General features: G+C 36.4%; 2 protein-coding genes and 1 non-coding gene across 5 annotated transcripts in view; 1 reads left to right on the top strand and 2 right to left on the bottom strand.

Moving 5' to 3' along the window:
• The first annotated feature begins 1,031 nt into the window (after positions 1 to 1,031).
• trnai-uau (transfer RNA isoleucine (anticodon UAU)) lies at positions 1,032 to 1,124 on the top strand. Its single transcript is given in 2 exon segments — positions 1,032 to 1,069; positions 1,089 to 1,124. It is a non-coding gene; the product is annotated as a tRNA-Ile (tRNA).
• Positions 1,125 to 2,178: 1,054 nt separating this feature from the next.
• LOC128511054 (inter-alpha-trypsin inhibitor heavy chain H3-like) overlaps positions 2,179 to 18,201 on the bottom strand; it is a 25,635-nt gene continuing 9,612 nt past the window's right edge. Inside the window, exons 1-20 of one of the 3 annotated variants that reach the window (XM_053483680.1) lie at positions 12,043 to 12,174; positions 10,860 to 10,883; positions 10,570 to 10,724; positions 10,354 to 10,458; positions 9,829 to 9,991; positions 9,632 to 9,742; positions 8,655 to 8,780; positions 7,844 to 7,960; positions 7,595 to 7,763; positions 7,236 to 7,361; positions 6,809 to 6,990; positions 6,136 to 6,321; positions 5,859 to 5,998; positions 5,305 to 5,513; positions 4,675 to 4,722; positions 4,463 to 4,576; positions 4,188 to 4,389; positions 3,719 to 3,891; positions 3,221 to 3,332; positions 2,179 to 3,121 (exon numbers count right to left, since the gene is read on the bottom strand). In XM_053483680.1, coding sequence (XP_053339655.1) covers positions 2,983 to 3,121; positions 3,221 to 3,332; positions 3,719 to 3,891; positions 4,188 to 4,389; positions 4,463 to 4,576; positions 4,675 to 4,722; positions 5,305 to 5,513; positions 5,859 to 5,998; positions 6,136 to 6,321; positions 6,809 to 6,990; positions 7,236 to 7,361; positions 7,595 to 7,763; positions 7,844 to 7,960; positions 8,655 to 8,780; positions 9,632 to 9,742; positions 9,829 to 9,991; positions 10,354 to 10,458; positions 10,570 to 10,724; positions 10,860 to 10,883; positions 12,043 to 12,165 — 2,724 coding nt within the window. In that variant the 5' untranslated portion in view covers positions 12,166 to 12,174 and the 3' untranslated portion in view covers positions 2,179 to 2,982. Of the gene's footprint in view, positions 3,122 to 3,220; positions 3,333 to 3,718; positions 3,892 to 4,187; positions 4,390 to 4,462; positions 4,577 to 4,674; positions 4,723 to 4,875; positions 5,061 to 5,304; positions 5,514 to 5,858; positions 5,999 to 6,135; positions 6,322 to 6,808; positions 6,991 to 7,235; positions 7,362 to 7,594; positions 7,764 to 7,843; positions 7,961 to 8,654; positions 8,781 to 9,631; positions 9,743 to 9,828; positions 9,992 to 10,353; positions 10,459 to 10,569; positions 10,725 to 10,859; positions 10,884 to 12,042; positions 12,175 to 18,201 lie in introns of those variants that run through there. The other 2 variants (XM_053483679.1, XM_053483678.1) reach the window with 2 other exon arrangements.
• Positions 14,722 to 18,201, bottom strand: part of LOC128510940 (uncharacterized) — a 24,187-nt gene continuing 20,707 nt past the window's right edge. Inside the window, exons 40-43 of the mRNA XM_053483480.1 lie at positions 17,996 to 18,197; positions 16,319 to 16,491; positions 15,151 to 15,262; positions 14,722 to 15,029 (exon numbers count right to left, since the gene is read on the bottom strand). Of these exons, the coding sequence (XP_053339455.1) occupies positions 14,891 to 15,029; positions 15,151 to 15,262; positions 16,319 to 16,491; positions 17,996 to 18,197 (626 nt within the window). The 3' untranslated portion in view covers positions 14,722 to 14,890. The remainder of the gene's footprint in view (positions 15,030 to 15,150; positions 15,263 to 16,318; positions 16,492 to 17,995; positions 18,198 to 18,201) is intronic.

Here is an 18,201-nt window from a genome sequence, read left to right as displayed (position 1 = left end):
AATGCATATCCACATGAGCCACAAAACATCATGCTTGTGTTTGTTTGTGTTTTATATCTAAAGATATTTTTGTATAGACATAAATATTAAGCAAAATGCAGTCCTGGCTGGGGTTTGAACAAAAAACCCAACCTTCCTGGGGTATGGCTCATCCACAAGCACCACATGTCCTCACATTGGCACACTTATTTTTATTAGAGCTTTTTAGTTTGTGTTCCTTTACTTAACCTAAAGGTAAAGCTGGTAAAAAGGGACTGCTCGTTGGGGGTTGAACTAGCAACCATGCCACCCAGAGTTGATACACATTCACCTGAGTTACATGAGCCTGTATGTGGGGCCTATTTTGAGCTTTTAACTTTGCATTCTTAACCCTGACCTAACTATAAGAACAGGAGTCCCTGGAATTCAAATAACTGATTTTTTAATACCTGCCCTTTTTTTTAACCTTAACCCTGGTCTAAACACAATGGCAGAAGCAGGCTTAGCTAGGTTATAAACCAGTTATTTTCCCTGCAGGGTCGACATGAGCTAAATGCCGCATAAAAATGAAGCCAGGGGTTCAAACCTAAAACTAATGCAGCATGGCTTAAGGCTCATTTACATGAGTAAACTCTTTTGCTTCTTTTTCTAGAATTTGGGTTATTAACCCAGACATATAGGAGGGCTTTCTAGGGTTTGAATCATTTTCTGCTGCTGTACATCCAACTAAGCTACCTGATCTCTTTGTAGGGTCATGCTTTTGGAGCTTTTCATTTTGCATTCTTAACCCTGATCTAAGATTACAGAAAACTACACTATCCAGTACTATACAGTAACCGTAATATACACATGCAAGTGCTCATTCACATGCATTACTGGATTGCACATGTGTACTTTGTTCTTTATTTTTTACTAACCTAAAAAGTAAGCAAAACAACCACTGGTCATCTAAAGCAGATGCAGACCCACCTGAGGTAGGGGATCGCATACTAAAGATCGCGTCTTTTTAGAGCTCTTCTCTTTGCATGCTTACCCCTGCTTGAATCCATGTGGCTCCAGTGGCGCAATCGGTTAGCGCGCGGTACTTATACAGCAGTACATGTGAAGCAATGCCGAGGTTGTGAGTTCGAGCCTCACCTGGAGCAAAGATTTTAAACTCATCACTATGTGGTTCTTCCACCCACTAAAAATATTGGGGGCAGTGGTAGCTCAAAGGGCTCTGAGTTACTGACCGAAAGGTCGGTGGTTTAATCCCGAGCCCCACCAGATTGCAATTGTTGGGCCCTTGAGCAGGGCCCTTAACCCTACCTGCTCCAGGGGCGCTGTATCATGGCTGACCCTGTGCCCTAACCCCAGTTACGCTGGGATATGCAAAGAAATAATTGTGCTGTAATGTATATCTGAGAAAATAAAGATTTAACTTAAAACTTGAACTACATATAAAGCAAGAGCAAGGCCGAATGGGGTTTGAACCAGCAACTTTTCAGGAAAACCCAAATTCACACAAGCTACAGGATCTCACTCCTGCCACACCTTTGTGTTCTTAAAATAACCTAATGGTAAAGCAGAATGTTGTAACAAATGTAACACCCTCTTCACTAGAAGAAAAAACGCATCTTGCACTGTACAATTTTCTAATACCCTAATGACATGAGCTGTTCACATCCATACACACATTGCTAATTAAACCCAGAGTCAGAACCATGATGTCACTAACTGATTAATTAAGAACATACTGTATAACTATTTTCCATTTAAATATGAATGTGTTTATGTTCTCTGTAGATGATGTACTGTGGGAACAGTGTGTTCCCCAAAATTAGTTTGGCACCCCTGTGATTAAGCATGTATAATGCAGTGTGTATTAATTATAAAAATTAAGCATGTTTGGTTATTTGTGTTAGTAACTATATAAGTAAACAGTTTTTTTTTATAGCAGTTTTACAATTTCATAAAAGTACTGTAATTGTACATCAGTTACAAAAGGTATCAGTTGTTCACTCCATTTCTAATTGGGTTATTAAAATACAAAACACCTCACACTTGGCCGCGTACTTAACCAACAAGCCACAAATACCATCTGCCAAGGAAGCTTTTGAGGGGCTTTATCATTTATTTGATGACCCCTAAGGTTACATGTGCTCATACTGTAAGAAAACCACAACATCCTCCACAAAGCCATGAACAAGGACTCAAACCTTTTATTTACCAGGTGTTTATTTTTTTTTACATCTACATTTTCTTTGACGGTACACTTCTAATCAGAACCTAGCCGCAAACCGTGACTGTCAGAAACAGGTTTAACAGCACACCAGCTCACTAAACACCATCGCTTACAGTACATGAATGCTATAATTCAGGTCTAAGGTCAACCCTGATCAAGGTTCTTTTGAGTAAGGATAAAGTATTTTAAAGGAGGACAACTGACATGCGATATCATGGCTTTTGATAAAAAAAGCTCTTGCCTTCCACTGTTGAAGTTGTAGGCTCACATATTGTCGTGTTTCATTTTCATTTAAGTGATTGTTTACTAAAAATCATGGCTGCTTTTTGTTGCTTCATGCCAGCACAAGTACCTCAGTGCATAAGTAAGCATGTGTTTGGTATGACTTTATTTTTGTGCCAAAATTCTGAGTGGAAAAACTGTTTTCAGTGTGCTCAGATTTTATTTAGCAAAATGTGTGCACGAATTTCTCCCTGGCGTACAAAACTGGTCTTTTTCACTTGCTCAAACTCTCTCTCTCTTGTGCTTGAATTATGCCACAATTTTAGCCAATCATACACTGATTAAGTTTTCTATTTGTTTGTGGTATTGTAACTCAAAGTCTGATGTCCATGTGATAAACCCAAGCTGTTTGCACAGTTGACAGAGTTGTTTACTATCAAGAAAGTACAATTTCAAGGGATACAAGGTCAAGGTATATTTAATTAGTGATTAATTAGAAAATAACTGAATGTATCATGTTTAGTCTAACAAGGTCCTCTGCAGCCATGTCTCTTTTCTTAGGTTGTCTTAAAGAGGCCAGAAACAATATAGTCTCCAATGTCTCCATCAATAATCCCTGTGCCATTATTATGAATGAACCAACAGGGCACATCTTCTCCTTCCTTCACATTCTTTCTGTAGTCCTTCTGCCAGCCCCTGGTAATGCACAGCACATAATTAATATTAACTCTTTCAGTCATTACTTGTACATTTTAATAATATTAGCATGTTTTTATTATATTATTTATACATCACCTGGTCACTGTAAGATTGTGGCCTTTTACAAACATGTGGGCATCTGGTTTGTCTGTGTTTTCTCCTTGAAAGACATCACTAACTTCGAATGTTATACCATGGAAAAATTGTCCTGTAAGAAGGTAACTTAGTGAATTCAAACAATCACCTTTAAAGATGAAACAATCAATTAACTCGTTTCGTCTGGAGACAAGTATTTTAACACTAACTAATGCAATCAGTGCGTTAATGCAGTCAATGCAGCTTCAAATTCTGTAAAACCATCCATGGTTGAGGATGTATCTTATGGTCATGGAAATTATGTTCATGTGTTTTTATAGGATTAAAAGCTTAAAAAAGTAACCAACAATAACAGAGTGTTTAATTGTGGCTGGGCAATTAATTAAATTAATTACAAAATAAAACATTGACATGTCTCTTAATTACAACCATAATTAAATTATGCCAAATGTGTGTATGCTATGTAAGGTGAAAATGTACGTATTGATGGGAAGTTACCAAGTAGACCATGGACTCTTTGTGAAAACAGGTGGCTGTCCAGGGTGTAAAAGCCCAAATAATCCTGGTGGTATGGGTGCTTCTTCCACACTTTGTGTAGAACAATAACAAATTTCATTGAGTTCCTCAAGGTCACTGTAAGACTGCGGTCTTTGGTTATATGCAGGTCCATGCTGAGGAAAGGAAAAATGAATTACAGATATTTTTACCTCCTGGCTATGAGTAGTTAATCCAGGAGATTGCACGGTAATGTTGACAATACACTGTTAAACTAATCCTGATTAACATATATTGAATGTATTTATGGTTCTACACACTATGCTTTAAACATTACATTTAGTGGGATTAGACTTTTCAAAGTAGCTTTTTATATGTTAAATGTTGAAATTATGATTATGATCTGTTCAAATAAAAAAATAGAAAGAAAGACTGTTTTTGCTTGTTGCATGTATGTGCTTGTTTTACTTACTTGGTCCCTTTCTCAGATGTATTATCAGACCAGTAGAATTTTGTCTGTTTGCCCCTTTCAGTCACCAAGATGTCCTGTGTAGTCACCATCAGTCTGATACCAAGCTTAGCATGAATGATTCCAAAGCGCCCAAAGTAGGTGTTCATCATATTCTTAGGGTCTATCTTCTTATCCCCAATGGTTTGACCATTTACAATGATACCTTAAAAAAAGGTCATTTTAGAGAATGTTGCAAATGATTTTAAAGAATCTGGGAAAATCCCATTTCCAGTTACCTGTTAGTGGATCTTTGACTAGGTTGAAGATAGTGCCGGGTTTGTCATTGATGTTGAAGCAGATTGCATCTTTTTGGTCTGGGAACTCAATAATGAAGTGTGGATCTGAATCAACTGTTATAAAAACAATACACGAAAAAAAAAATTAAGATTTGGTTCCCAAAGGCTTGGTTGCTCGATTATTGTTTACAAGTAATATATGAAATATTTACCCCAATTTACAGATGACGGATAACTGTAAAAATGCGAAGAACCAGTATCTAAAATGATATGATAGTATTAATGAAAAGGTGATGCTTATTTTCAGTTATAAATCACACTTACTCACATCATAAGTAAATAAACATTTAATATTCTAAAGTAGTTGATCTGATAATCAGTCTTTAAAAATAAATGAAATATTTACTCGCTGAACCGGGTGATGAAGCGTAATACGAAGAACCAGGACCTAGAATTAGATGAGGGTATTAATGCAAAAAGGATGCCTTTTTTCTGGTATAAATAAGACACACTCACATTATAAGTAAGAAATAGTTAATATTCTGAAGTAGTTGATCTGTTAATCAGTCCTTACTTGCTTTAACTTCTGGACGCTCATCTGTAAAGCAACACATGTGACATGTTAAAAAAAAGCGCACTTTAGCATCAAATCAAACATGTACTACTCATGCACTAGTCATGGCTATTCCTGGCATGCTCCTGATCAATGAATCCCATCATAGATATAATCCAATATCCAGTTTGTGGTGAGCCTGAACCAACTGCAGACTCAAATCCATGTGACAGGAATGAAATGGTTCTTTAGGTTAAATATCCTTAAGGTTCAGTGTGTACAGTGACAAGGGAAAAAGAAAAAAATATATATACAGAAACTTGTATTTGCATCATACCTTCTGTCAGCTTGTCAGCAATTAGTGTACCCTCTGGCTTTTCTTCAGTTTCAGGCTTGGTCACCACCATGGAGGTGAGCGGCGTGACAAAGTTGTATTTCAGAGAGAGCTCCAGTGCTTCTGCTGTAGCATTCTGCTTCTCCTCAGCTGAACCCTTGTCCCTGTAATGAAATGCTTTCCATTAGTTATATTAGACTATAACTCCATACACATTATTCATATACATAAAAGAAGGTTTTGTCTGTACATTGGACAGAACACAGTCTTTCAATGAGATGTTTCTTCATACACTGTAGGACCCAAAAAACACTCAAAAGTCTGTCTGTCTGTCTAGATTTATTTTCCACTATTATATTATAATAGTGTTATAACAGTTTTTAATGGTTTCATTGGAAATCTGAGAGAGATGTTAATAGTTATAAGGCCCTAATTTATTAACATTATGAAAATATCTAGACAATCCCTGTTGTTAACAATGAAAAAAATAAACCCATTGTCTCACGAACTTCTTGTCCAAAAGATTCTGGATGGTGAGATAAGCCCAGAGACGCTCAGTGAAATCCCCAAAGATGTATTCCTGCTCAGGGAAGATGATATTCCAGTCCATAGAACTGGCCTGGCCTTTTAGCACAAACTCGGTATCTAACTGAAAAAAAAAAAAAAAAACAATACAAAAATAAAACATTTGCACTTTCTTTTCTTTTTCTAGTTGAGTTTCTAATCAGTAACTTTACAGTATATTATTTACAAAATTGTCTGGTGAAGTAATTTAACGTCTCTCACCGACTGAGCAGACACTTCGACTGGGAAGTCGTTCATCTCGATGTCATTCATTCGACCCGACACGACAATCTCAGAGCCGTTAAAGAGCTGCTTAAATGTGCTGCCGGTCACAGAGTTTACCTTGCTGTCTGGATATTGGAAGTGTACATCTGACAGGAGAACGTTTGCAACCTCATTGTAAAATCCCTGTCAAGTGAAAGATATCATTTAAAAACATTAAATATTTTACTTAATCCATTATATACTGATTAGTGATAAACGTATTACATCATGCTATTTTAGGAAAATAATTAACAATTAAAAGAACAGTTTTTTTACAATGTTAGTCTTGTCATTTTCTCTCTTTCTTAAACATAAAAAAGACGAATCAGATGCAGCTTGTTATGTTACTGAGGAACCAGAAAGTTGTTTAATATGCCTGTTACTAACAGTTCTGATACTGATGCCTGAATGCTAAATGAACATCTCCTCACAGACAAATCATTTCAAAGACTTTTACATGTAATGTGATGGGACATTTTTATTTAAGGAAAACAAATGATATAATTTCATTTTTGTACACCTGCAACTATTGTCAGAGCTAATGTTATGGGAAATTAATCAACTCCTCTTGACAATTTAAATTTTCAGAAAAAAATGAGGGAGTGAAAGGATGTTCAGTTCTGGTTCACACCTTTAGCTGAAGCACGGCATCAGATGCCTCGTAGATTCTCCGAGCCAGACCGTTATTCTCCTTCGCCAAAACATCCAGGAAACTGTATTTTACATCAAAGCCAAAGCCCAGGCAAAAGAGGGTCGCCTCTCCACCGATAGCATTTTTGACATTTTCTTGTATCTTTTCTAGGCTTGTTTCACCTAAAAAATAGATGGTTCACTGTATTTTAAAATAAGTTTAAAAGACCCTTTCTTTGTGGTTGAGTTCTGAAACAACTTGCACAAACAATTCAATCACAAATACTAAATGCTAAAACCATTTAATTAGTGTTAGTTTCCTAAAAGCTCTTTCTCTCTCTTTTTTCTCTCATGTTTTTTTTTTGTTTGTAAATTTGCCATTTTGCCAAGCACTTTCACAAAGACTATCACTACCAGCTGAGACATACCTTTAGTTGGGTCTCCATCAGTCAGTAGGATGATCATGGATGCACTGTTTTCTGGAACAACTTTGTTTGCCCTGGCTGTTTTCAGCAGGTCCGCAGCACGCAAAACAGCTGCATTAATATTTGTCCCTAAACAAATAAGAAATCAATTTATGTTAATCCATCAAATTCAACTGTTAAATATTTTAATTCACCCTTGATTCAAAGATTGTTCTGATTGTGATGTAAACAATAACAGGACACAAGTAAATTTGTATTCTGGAAGTAAAAGTTCCAACACTTGCTTGTTCCATCCACTTTTAACAAGTTTCAAATAAAGAAAACAAATCCCATAGACCAGAAGATGCCATGCTGATACTTACAGCCAGATGCATATATGTTTTTAGCAAACGTTTTTGCTTCATTAACATTTTCTTCTGTGGCTTTGGTTAGTGTTGGTTTCCATGTGTCGGCATCAGTTGAAAAAGTTACCAGGGCGAAGTGATCTTCCTCATGCAGGTCACTTAGGATGGTCTGCATCGCGTCTCGAGTCTGTCAAATGTGAACCAGTCAGTTAATGTTGTGTAATGTTGTTTCTTCAATCGGCGTTGCTATGTTTTCTCTTACTCTACCTGTTGCATTTTTTCTCCCAACATGGAGGTGCTCTTGTCTATCACAAACACAACATTCTTGGGCAATCGTGGCAAGTTAGGTGGGGCAAAGAAGTGTACAAAATACCCATTCACTATCTGAAACAGAATGGAGGAGTGATATTATTACAATAATAATTATTAGACGAATGCTGACATTCCCAGACTCAGAAATGTTACAGTGCATCCGGAAAGTATTTACAATGCTTTACTTTTTTCACATTCTGTTATGTTACAGCTGTGTCCCAAAATAAATTCAATTAATGATTTTCCTTAAAATTCTATAAACAATACCCCATAAAAAAGAAGTGAAAGAATACCCCGTGAAAGAAGATTTTTTGAAATCTTTGCAAACTTATTATAAGTCTATATAAGGTCACACAGTTAACAGTGTAAGTCAGAGCACAAACCAAGCCATAAAGTCCAAGGAACTGTATCGAGGCATAGATCTGGGTAAGGGTACAGAAAAAATTCTGCAGCAATGAAGGTCCAGATGAGCACAGTGGCCTCCATCATCCATAAACGGAAGAAGTTTGGAACCACCAGGACTCTTCCTGGAGCAGGCTGCTTCGCCAAACTAAGCGATGTTTTAATTTATTTTTAAAAAATAAATTTGCAAAGATTTTAAACAAACATCTTTCACGATTTCATTATAGGGTACTATTTGTAGAATGTTTTAGGAAAATAGTGAATTTAATCAATTTTGAAATAAGGCTGTAACAACAAAATGTGAAAAAAGTGAAGCGCTGTGAATACTTTCCGGATGCACTGCACTGCTTATAAAAACCCAAACCTGCATATCAAGATCCTGTGAACGCTTGACATCATAGTTGATGAAGAAATCTCCATCTATCAGCGTACCCTCACAGTCTGAGCATTTTCTTTGCTGATCAAGAGTTGGAGAAAACAACACATGGGCCTGGAAAAAGAAGATCATGTGATCAGCTCAGGAAAACCAAAAAAAAAATTCTCCAGAACCTTTTCTAAATGTCCCCTAAAAAGTCTTTGTATATTGTTCCCTTCACGTCCTATTATTTGGAGATGTCTCCCAGACGTCCATGGGGCCCTTGAAGGACTGAATGTGAGTGTTCGGAAAATGTTTGCTAAAAGGTCCCCTACAAACGTCTCCTAAAAGTCATTGTGTACATTGTTTACATCTCAAGAAAGTTATTGGGGACTTTACATTAAGATGCTGTGGGACATTATAGTTGATCAAGAGGAAATGTTCTCTAACAGTTATAAGTACATGTGATTTGGAATATTACACTAGAACTAAACTAGAATCTTCATTGCATGTCAGTAAGGTCCTATTAATATCACAAAGAGATTGTTTGCATGGGGCCCAAATGCAAATGTCATGAAAGTCCTCAGAAAGGCCAGGGAACATCTCCTGGATGCTGAGAGGTTAAGGACAAAGGATTTTGTCATGTAAAAGTGCTATTTCATTGTGCCTGATTGTCGTCGGAATTAGACTCCAGTCATTCTTACCATTAAATGCAGACTGCTTTTTTTAAATCAAGAGTGACAAGTGTTTCTTCTTATAAGAAAAGCAAGGACTTAACAAAGCTCTATAACCTTGTCAGAAGGAATGCGGGGTAAAATTTGGCTCGAACCTCGGCATTAAAAGAATGTTAATTTTGAACTGATAATATTTTTTAACTATTAAAGCTTTGTCATTTTATGTTTGCTTATGTTTGGTTTACCTTCTGGTCATTGTAGCAAAATAAAAAAATAATAAATGAAGATTATTATAAATACTTCTCAGCTCACCTTTTTGTCACTGACTGTTTTCTCCACCAGGGGAAGTAGCTCATTGGTAAAGAATGTACCATGGGCATCCAGAAACTCAATGCCCTGAGGCTCATAGACAGCAGCAACAATCTATGGGTAAATAAAAAAAAGTAATGAATTTTAAATGGGAGTGAGGAGGGATAATAAGAGAACATATAGCTAGTAATAAAATGCACCTCAAAGTGTTGGACCAGCTGCTTGGGTTTGACTCGAATCATGAGCTCATATTTCCCAAGCCGACGCTGAAGGAGTTCCTCATACGTAAGTGTAAATGTGACCTTGCTGTTGGCTGCAATGTTCACAGAGACAGAAAACTTCTCCATCTTTCTACCTGAAGCTCTTAATAAGACACAAAAGACAGTATAATTAGTCAAATGTTATCAATTTCATGTTCATATTTAAAGGTAAAAAGCAACTTCTCTCAACCATCCAAGAAGTTTGGCGGCGAACTGTTGAGCACCCTGCCATAAGGCAAAAGTGGAAATTAAGCCAGTGGCAAAAAGATCTAAAAACATCGAAGCAGCAGACTTTGTGAAAATTTGTATTGTGTCATTCTCAAAACTTGTGTACAGGTTAATGTCCATGTCTTATATTCAGTTCTCTTGTTAAGAGCTTTACCACTGCAACCCTAATTATGATTATTATGTGTATGTCAATATTCCAGCCTCTGTTCAGTAGGAATAATCAATTCTGTTACTCACTTGACCAGGCCAGCTGTCTGTCCAGATGAAACAGCCACCTCATACTGCTTTTTGGCCTTTTCCTTCTCTTTAACCTCTCCTACATATACCTTTCCATCAATCTCCCTGAAACATAAATATTTTAATGATAACTAATTTGAAAGGTCATGGAAGAAAATTGTGGCATAATAAAGAAATCCATAATCTATAATTCTGTGCAGCTAGTCCACTACTGACATGCTGAAGTTGGAGATGAAGGCCGTCTTGGGTAACTCCACCTCGAAAGAGACTTCCTGTGAGACGTTGGCCTTGTTCAGAGCCGTGGATGTCATGATCGTGTGGGCAAATCGAGACGCCACCTTGCAGTCTATCTTCACATTCTGAAACTCTATCTGAGAGAGAGAGCAAGGGAAAGACAATGCTAAAAACACTTTCCATTATTTGTAATATTAGGTTGAGCGAAGAGTAAAGAAGAATGTGCAATAAATGAGATAGATGTGGAATTGCGTGCTCGTTCTTTTTCTTACTTGAGAAGGGTTTACACTTCGTTTCTGTTAAAGGCAATTGGGAAGAAAGAATTAATATAATAAACATAATTTATTTTTAAAAAATCAGTTAAATTATTATTATTTTTTAATTCATGTTGAAAGCATTGCCGTAATTTACAGGGGCTATGGGTGGTGGTCGTGGGGTGAGGTGTAATTGTTATAAAACACAAAAAAGTGGCTTGTCTTTCTTTTTTATTGCAAAGCAAAGAATAAATGTATGTAAAAGAGGCAATTTGTAAAATAAAATCAAAAAGGAAAATGAAATCTCCTGGTGTTAGAAGGGGGATGTAGCATGTCTTTAGACGCCCCCCCCCCCCCCCCCCCTCCGCCCCGCTTGATGGGAGGAGATTTTGATGTTCAACCCAAAGTGTATGGCTGCTCTTGGTGGCAGCCATATACTATTTAGCAAGAATCAAATTTGTCAGAAATTGTCCCTCATACAGTATATCATACTTTTTACTGTTGATAAAAACAAAACATACCTTTATGGATTTGCTGAAAGTGCCGGCATTTTCCTGCAGAGAAAGTCAGTCATTATTCCATTAAAAAAAACAAGCTCTAACTGCCGTGGGGACCTAAATTCAAATTACCCGATGAAAGTGCTTTCATTTGGCGTTCTTTTTCAATTTTACACAAAAGTTTTGAATCAAACAATACTATCAGCAATAACTTACTCGAATTAAATATAAAATGGTATAAATATTTACATGAATTTCAGAATTTATGAAGTTTATTTATCCCAGTATATCCTAGTTTTGCTTTAATTAATTAAGCTAGTTATATTATGGTGATTAAATTAAGGTGATTAAGGTGATTAAATTAAGGAGATTAAGATGATTAAATTATGCTCAGGCTGACAAAAAAAAAAAAAGTTTTTGTAAAACATATTGATCCTTACATCAAAATTCATCAGCATTTCATCTGAGCACATGTCTTAGTGAAGGTGTAAAAATAATGTAAAATCTGACTTTTTGTACAAAGGAAGTTTTGGTCAATACCTCACATTAGCTACCTAGAAATTCTGCACCATCTTGACTTTATAATTTTCTTCACAATTCCAACACTTTCAGTGTAGTCTCAGATTGTTAAACCCCAACTGTATATACTAATGACATACATCAATAGCTTTTACTCAACACCAATTTTACTGAATCTTTTTAACACTAAATAACTTACATACCTGTTGCTCATTGTCTCTTGAGACTACTAATGCTCCATAAGACCCCAGTGGTATACATAAGTAAACAGAGATGCAGATCAGCAGCAGAGTCCACACTGTAGGCATGATGCGTCCTGTGATCAAGCCTGAATGTTCCGTTTCTCCAGAAACCCAAATTTAAATCAGCCCTAGCAGGTCAAAGTCCGTTCCTGCCCAATAGCAAAATTTTGTTTTCTGTTTAGTCTGGTCCATAGATTTGTGTTATGTTTATTAATTTATTATGGTAATCATTAATACTATTAGTAGTGCTTAGTAGCATACAGTATGATGCACAGGTTAGATTTTTTTCCTATGTGTGAGTAACATTTTATTGTAAATAATCTTATAAAAGTAATGCAAGCGAAAACTGTTTTTATAATTCTGATATCATTCAATTTTTAATTTGCTTAATTGTTTTGGCTTCTCCAGTTTGACACAATTTCAATTTATTATAATTCAAATAATTTAGACTGACTAAATTAATCTGAACAAAGCAGACACAAACCCAATTTATTTCGGATAGTCATTAGAAAAAGTTTAATCAGAAGTAAGTGTGTACAAAGTCAATAACAAAGTCCTCTCAGTGTTTGTTAAAAAAAATAAATAAATAAAGAATTCTGTTATACTGGTTAATGATTAGGTACTTTGTCTATTTTAAAAATAACATCATGTTTTTGGTAATAAAAAGGTGGAAAATGTACACTGTAAAAACTCCAACTAGATAAATGTTGAATTAATTAATATTGTATGAATTAATATATGTACAGTATTTTAGGGTATTTGTTGGGACAACAGGTAACTTTGTGTTCTTGAAAACTTTGAGACACAGTAAACTAAAAAAGTCAAGTTGAGCCAGCAATTAACCATCTCTGAGATTTAATCACGTGAGTTTGTAAGAGAGTTAGGGAGCTAAACGTTGATAACTGTATTGATCTTTTCTCTCCATTTTGTCCTGTCTTTTGTCCAGCAACAGTGTCCTGCTCTATACCAGTACACACCCGCGCAAGCGCTAACCAAAGTTGTGGTGCTTCAGTACTTAGTAAGGTAAAAGATCAAGTTAGTTTGGCTTCAGAGTTGCTAATGCTAATCTACGAATGTTATATCGGTTAACTTATTTGTATGAAAACTGAATTAATTAAATTCCCGGTAAATATAAAAAATCATTCCAAACACAAAGTTTACTCCTGTGAATGACAATCAAACCTTATGAATAAGAAATAATACATAGCTTTAACCCATCATTAGTATTCCAAAAACAGTCTTTTACATACTCAGCGGGTACATAGCCTTATTCATATCTTTTATTTTTATCACAATTATATAATCTACCAAATGTATTCACCTTTGTCCTTCCAAGACTTCTATTGTTTTCTTTAACCAGAGTTCTGCTGGGAAGGATTGAGTCAGAGGGGTGACGGTTGGCCTTTAGGAGCTACTGGAGGAGCGTGAAAAAGCCGTTGAAAGGGGCTGTAGTCCTTGATGGTCTTGGTGACTATGCAGCAGCTTTAGGGGTAATGTTTGGTCAGGTCTGGTGAGTTTCATAAGGACTGAACTGACACCTATGAGGCCATCCAAACATTTTTATTGGACTTGGAGAGACACTCTCCCCTGAGATTCACATGTTAAGAAACAATCTCTTGTTGCCATGGACTCCCTTTTTGTGTCTGACACATTGGGAAAAAAAAGTCTTTAAAAGTCAAATCTTTCAAAGTTTTTAAAAAATATTTATGATGTTTTTGTAATATAAAAGAATCAATAAGAGACTTAAAAGCTTCTAGTTTTATCCAGGTATTTTATTGAACTTTAAGCAAAATAAAACCTATCCTGTTTTATGCAGATCACTGTTTTACCTTTGACAATTGGAAGATAAATCTTTTAAGTAATATTTGTGTGTTTTAATTATAGGGGGGTGTTGTTAGGCCAACTTGTTTTTATAGAAAAAAAACAACATTTTTTTTGTATAGATAAGTCAAACCTAGAGAAATATAATTAATTGAGCCCATAACCAACACAACTTAAATGTTTTATTTTTTTTAAAGGGTATATCTTGTGTCAACTAAACAGCAATGTGAAATATTTTGTTTGGCCAGCAAATTTCTCTAAAAGTTAAGTAAACTCGAAAAAGCTATGCAACTTGTTACTATTTATTTTACGATGAGGTGCCTTATATTTTTTTTACAGTGTATGAAAGATGTCTATAGTCCAGTCATATCTGCTGTAGTCCCTTTTTCTTCTCAGACCATTGTAAAGAGGCCAGAGACAATATAGTCTCCGAGGACTCAATCGATGAGCCCTGCGCCGTTATGATGAATAAACCAACAGGGCACATTTTCTCCTTTCTTCACATTACTTCTGAAGTCCCTCTGCCATCCCCTAAAGTAGCACAGCGCACAATTATCACCAAGACATTTAGCCTCAAGTATAGTGGTTTATTCCAAGTCCTTACCTGTGTATTTTAAGGATTTTTGCCTGTACAAGGTGGAAAATGTATTTTATATTTAACTCGGTCTTGTGCTCTCACTCAAGTTGTGACACTGTTATGAAAAATTAAATTAAATTTATTGTTATTAAATTAAGTCTTGTATTTGTTTTTGGTGTTGTAACTCAAGGTTTGATATCCATGTGATAAATCCAAGCAGTTAGTTTGCACAGTTGTCAGAGTTGTTTATTATGAAGCAAGTGTGTACATATTCAAGGGATTCAAGGCCATTTTGATAAAACTGCATGGTGGCTTCTTAGTTGTATTTGATTAGTAAATAATTTATGTGACAGGTTTTATCTAACAAGGTCCTCTGCAGCCATGTCTCTTTTCTCAGGTTGTTTTAAAGAGGCCAGAAACAATATAGTCTCCTATGTCTCCATCAATAATCCCTGTGCCATTATTATGAATGAACCAACAGGGCACATCTTCTCCTTCCTTCACATTCTTTCTGTAGTCCTTCTGCCAGCCCCTGGTAACGCACAGCACATAATTAATATTAACTCTTTCAGTCATTACTTGTATATTTTGATAATATTAGCATGTTTTTTGTGAAATCATAGGATCCTTTTTTTGGGGTTTGTTTAATTCACCTGGTTACTGTGAGATTGTGGCCTTTTACAAACATGTGGGCATCTGGTTTGTCTGTGTTTTCTCCTTTAAAGACATCACTAACTTCGAATGTTATACCATGGAAAAATTGTCCTGTAAGACGGTAACTTAGTGAATTCAAACAATCACCTTTAAAGATAACAATCATTAGTTATACACATTTACTCATTTATTGATTTTTATTTTTTGATCAGCACTGTATCCAAAGTAACGTCTTAATGTACAGTTACTCAGGTAAAAGCTATATTACTGCTATATTACTTACACTGGTTGCCCCAGAAAAAAGAAATCACCTAATGGATTTAAATAAGCAAACACTGAAGAGCCTTTTATCTGAAAAATAAACTAAACCGACTAAAACATACAATCAGGTAGAGAAGTCTTTTAACCCTAACTAATGCAGTCAGTAGCTTCTTCTTTTTTTTTTTAAACACTCATGTTTTGAACCAGTGGTCGTAGGAAAATATATATCAATGTGTTTCACAAGAGGAAAAGTATTGGCCTGCGTGAATGACTGTCCAAAGCACATCAAGGAAAATAGTGAACCATTAACTGGAAGAAATGTGGTCAGAATAAAAATGATCATGGATGATCATGATCTCGTCAGAGATCACATAAATGTTACAATGTAAAAAGGCTCACAGTGTGTGGCCATGACAAAACCAGATATTATTGAGATTAATCAGGTTAAAAAGGGTTTTGGACTTTGGACTCATAAGAAAAGGTCATGTGGTCTGATGAGTCGAGATTGCCCCTGTTCCAGAGTGCTGGGCGTGTCAGGGTAAGAAGGGAAGCGCATGGAGCAATCCACCCATCATGCATATGTGCTCACTGTACAAGGGCTGTGTTATAATCTGGGGTTACTTCAGTTGCTCAGGTTCAGGTTTAGAAATGTTATGTCGCACTAAAATAAAGTCAGCTGATGACCTGAATGTACTGAATAACCAGATTATCTTATTTATGTATTTTTAACAAACAGATAAGATGCCTCTATTACTTGTCCTTTGTAGGGATAAAAGAATAAAAAAGAAACCAACGATAACAGAGTGTGGCAATTCAAAACAGGTACTACTACCAAATAAAACACTTACATTTCTCTTCATTAAATGTGTGTATGCTATATAAGGTGAAAATGTAAAAAGAAGTTACCAAGTAGACCATGGACTCTTTGTGAAAACAGGTGGCTGTCCAGGGTGTAAAAGCCCAAATAATCCTGGTGGTATGGGTGTTTTTTCCACACTTTGTGTAGAACAATAACAAATTTCATTGAGTTCCTTAAGGTCACTGTAAGACTGCGGTCTTTGGTTATATGCAGGTCCATGCTGAGGAAAGGAGAAATGAATTACAGATATTTTTACCTCCTGGCTATAATAGTTAATCCAGGAGATTGCACAGTAATGTTGACAATACACTGTTATTGTGTATCCTAACTAATCCTAACTAACATACACTCACCTAAAGGATTATAAGGAACACCATACTAATACGGTGTTTGACCCCCTTTCGCCTTCAGAACTGCCTTAATTCTACGTGGCATTGATTCAAAAAGATGCTGAAAGCATTCTTTAGAAATGTTGGCCCATATTGATAGGATAGCATCTTGCAGTTGATGGAGATTTGTGGGATGCACATCCAGATCACGAAGCTCCCGTTCCACCACATCCCAAAGATGCTCTATTGGGTTGAGATCTGGTGACTGTGGGGGCCATTTTAGTACAGTGAACTCATTGTCATGTTCAAGAAATCAATTTGAAATGATTCAAGCTTTGTGACATGGTGCATTATCCTGCTGGAAGTAGCCATCAGAGGATGGGTACATGGTGGTCATAAAGGGATGGACATGGTAGCCTGTGGCATTTAAACAATGCCCAATTGGCACCAAGGGGCCTAAAGTGTGCCAAGAAAACATCCCCCACACCATAACACCATCACCACCAGTTTGCACAGTGGTAACAAGGCATGATGGATCCATGTTCTCATTCTGTTTACACCAAATTCTGACTCTACCATTTAAATGTCTCAACAGAAATCGAGACTCATCAGAACATTTTTCCAGTCTTCAACTGTCCAATTTTGGTGAGCTCGTGCAAATTGTAGCCTCTTTTTCCTATTTGTAGTGGAGATGAGTGGTACCCGGTGGGGTCTTCTGCTGTTGTAGCCCATCCGCCTCAAGGTTGTGGCTTCACAGATGCTTTGCTGCATACCTCGGTTGTAACGAGTGGTTATTTCAGTCAAAGCTGCTCTTCTATCAGCTTGAATCAGTCGGCCTATTCTCCTCTGACCTCTAGCACCAACAAGGCTTTTTTGCCCACAGGACTGCCGCATACTGGATGTTTTTCCTTTTTCACACCATTCTTTGTAAACCCTAGAAATGGTTGTGCGTGAAAATCCCAGTAACTGAGCAGATTGTGAAATACTCAAACCGGCCCGTCTGGCACCAACAACCATGCCACGCTCAAAATTGCTTAAATCACCTTTCTTTCCCATTCTGACATTCAGTTTGGAGTTCAGGAGATTGTCTTGACCAGGACCACACCCCAAAATGCATTGAAGCAACTGCCATGTGATTGGTTGATTAGATAATTGCATTAATGAAAAATTGAACAGGTGTTCCTAATAATCCTTTAGGTGAGTGTATATTAAATGTATTTATGGTTCTACACACTATGCTTTAAATATCATATTTAGCAGGATTAGACTTTTCAAGGAAGCTTTTTGTATGTTGAATGTTGAAATTATGATTATGACCTTTTTAAGTAAAAAATGAAAAGATGCTAGCATGTTTTTCAGTCACATTGCTCCCATGTATGTGCTTGTTTTACTCACTTGGGTCCTTTCACAGTGGTATTGTCAGACCAGTAGAATTTTGCCTGTTTGCCCCTTTCAGACACCAAGATGTCCTGTGTAGTCACCATCAGTCTGATGCCAAGCTTAGCATGAATGATTCCAAAGCGCCCAAAGTAGGTGTTCATCATATTCTTAGGGTCTATCTTCTTATCCCGAATGGTTTGACCATTTACAATGATACCTTA

Source organism: Clarias gariepinus, chromosome 23 (genome assembly GCF_024256425.1).
Source record: "Clarias gariepinus isolate MV-2021 ecotype Netherlands chromosome 23, CGAR_prim_01v2, whole genome shotgun sequence".
Taxonomy (NCBI): Eukaryota; Metazoa; Chordata; class Actinopteri; order Siluriformes; family Clariidae; genus Clarias; species Clarias gariepinus.
The sequence above is the reverse complement of the archived record's forward strand: the minus strand, read 5'-3'. Positions and strand labels throughout refer to the sequence as shown.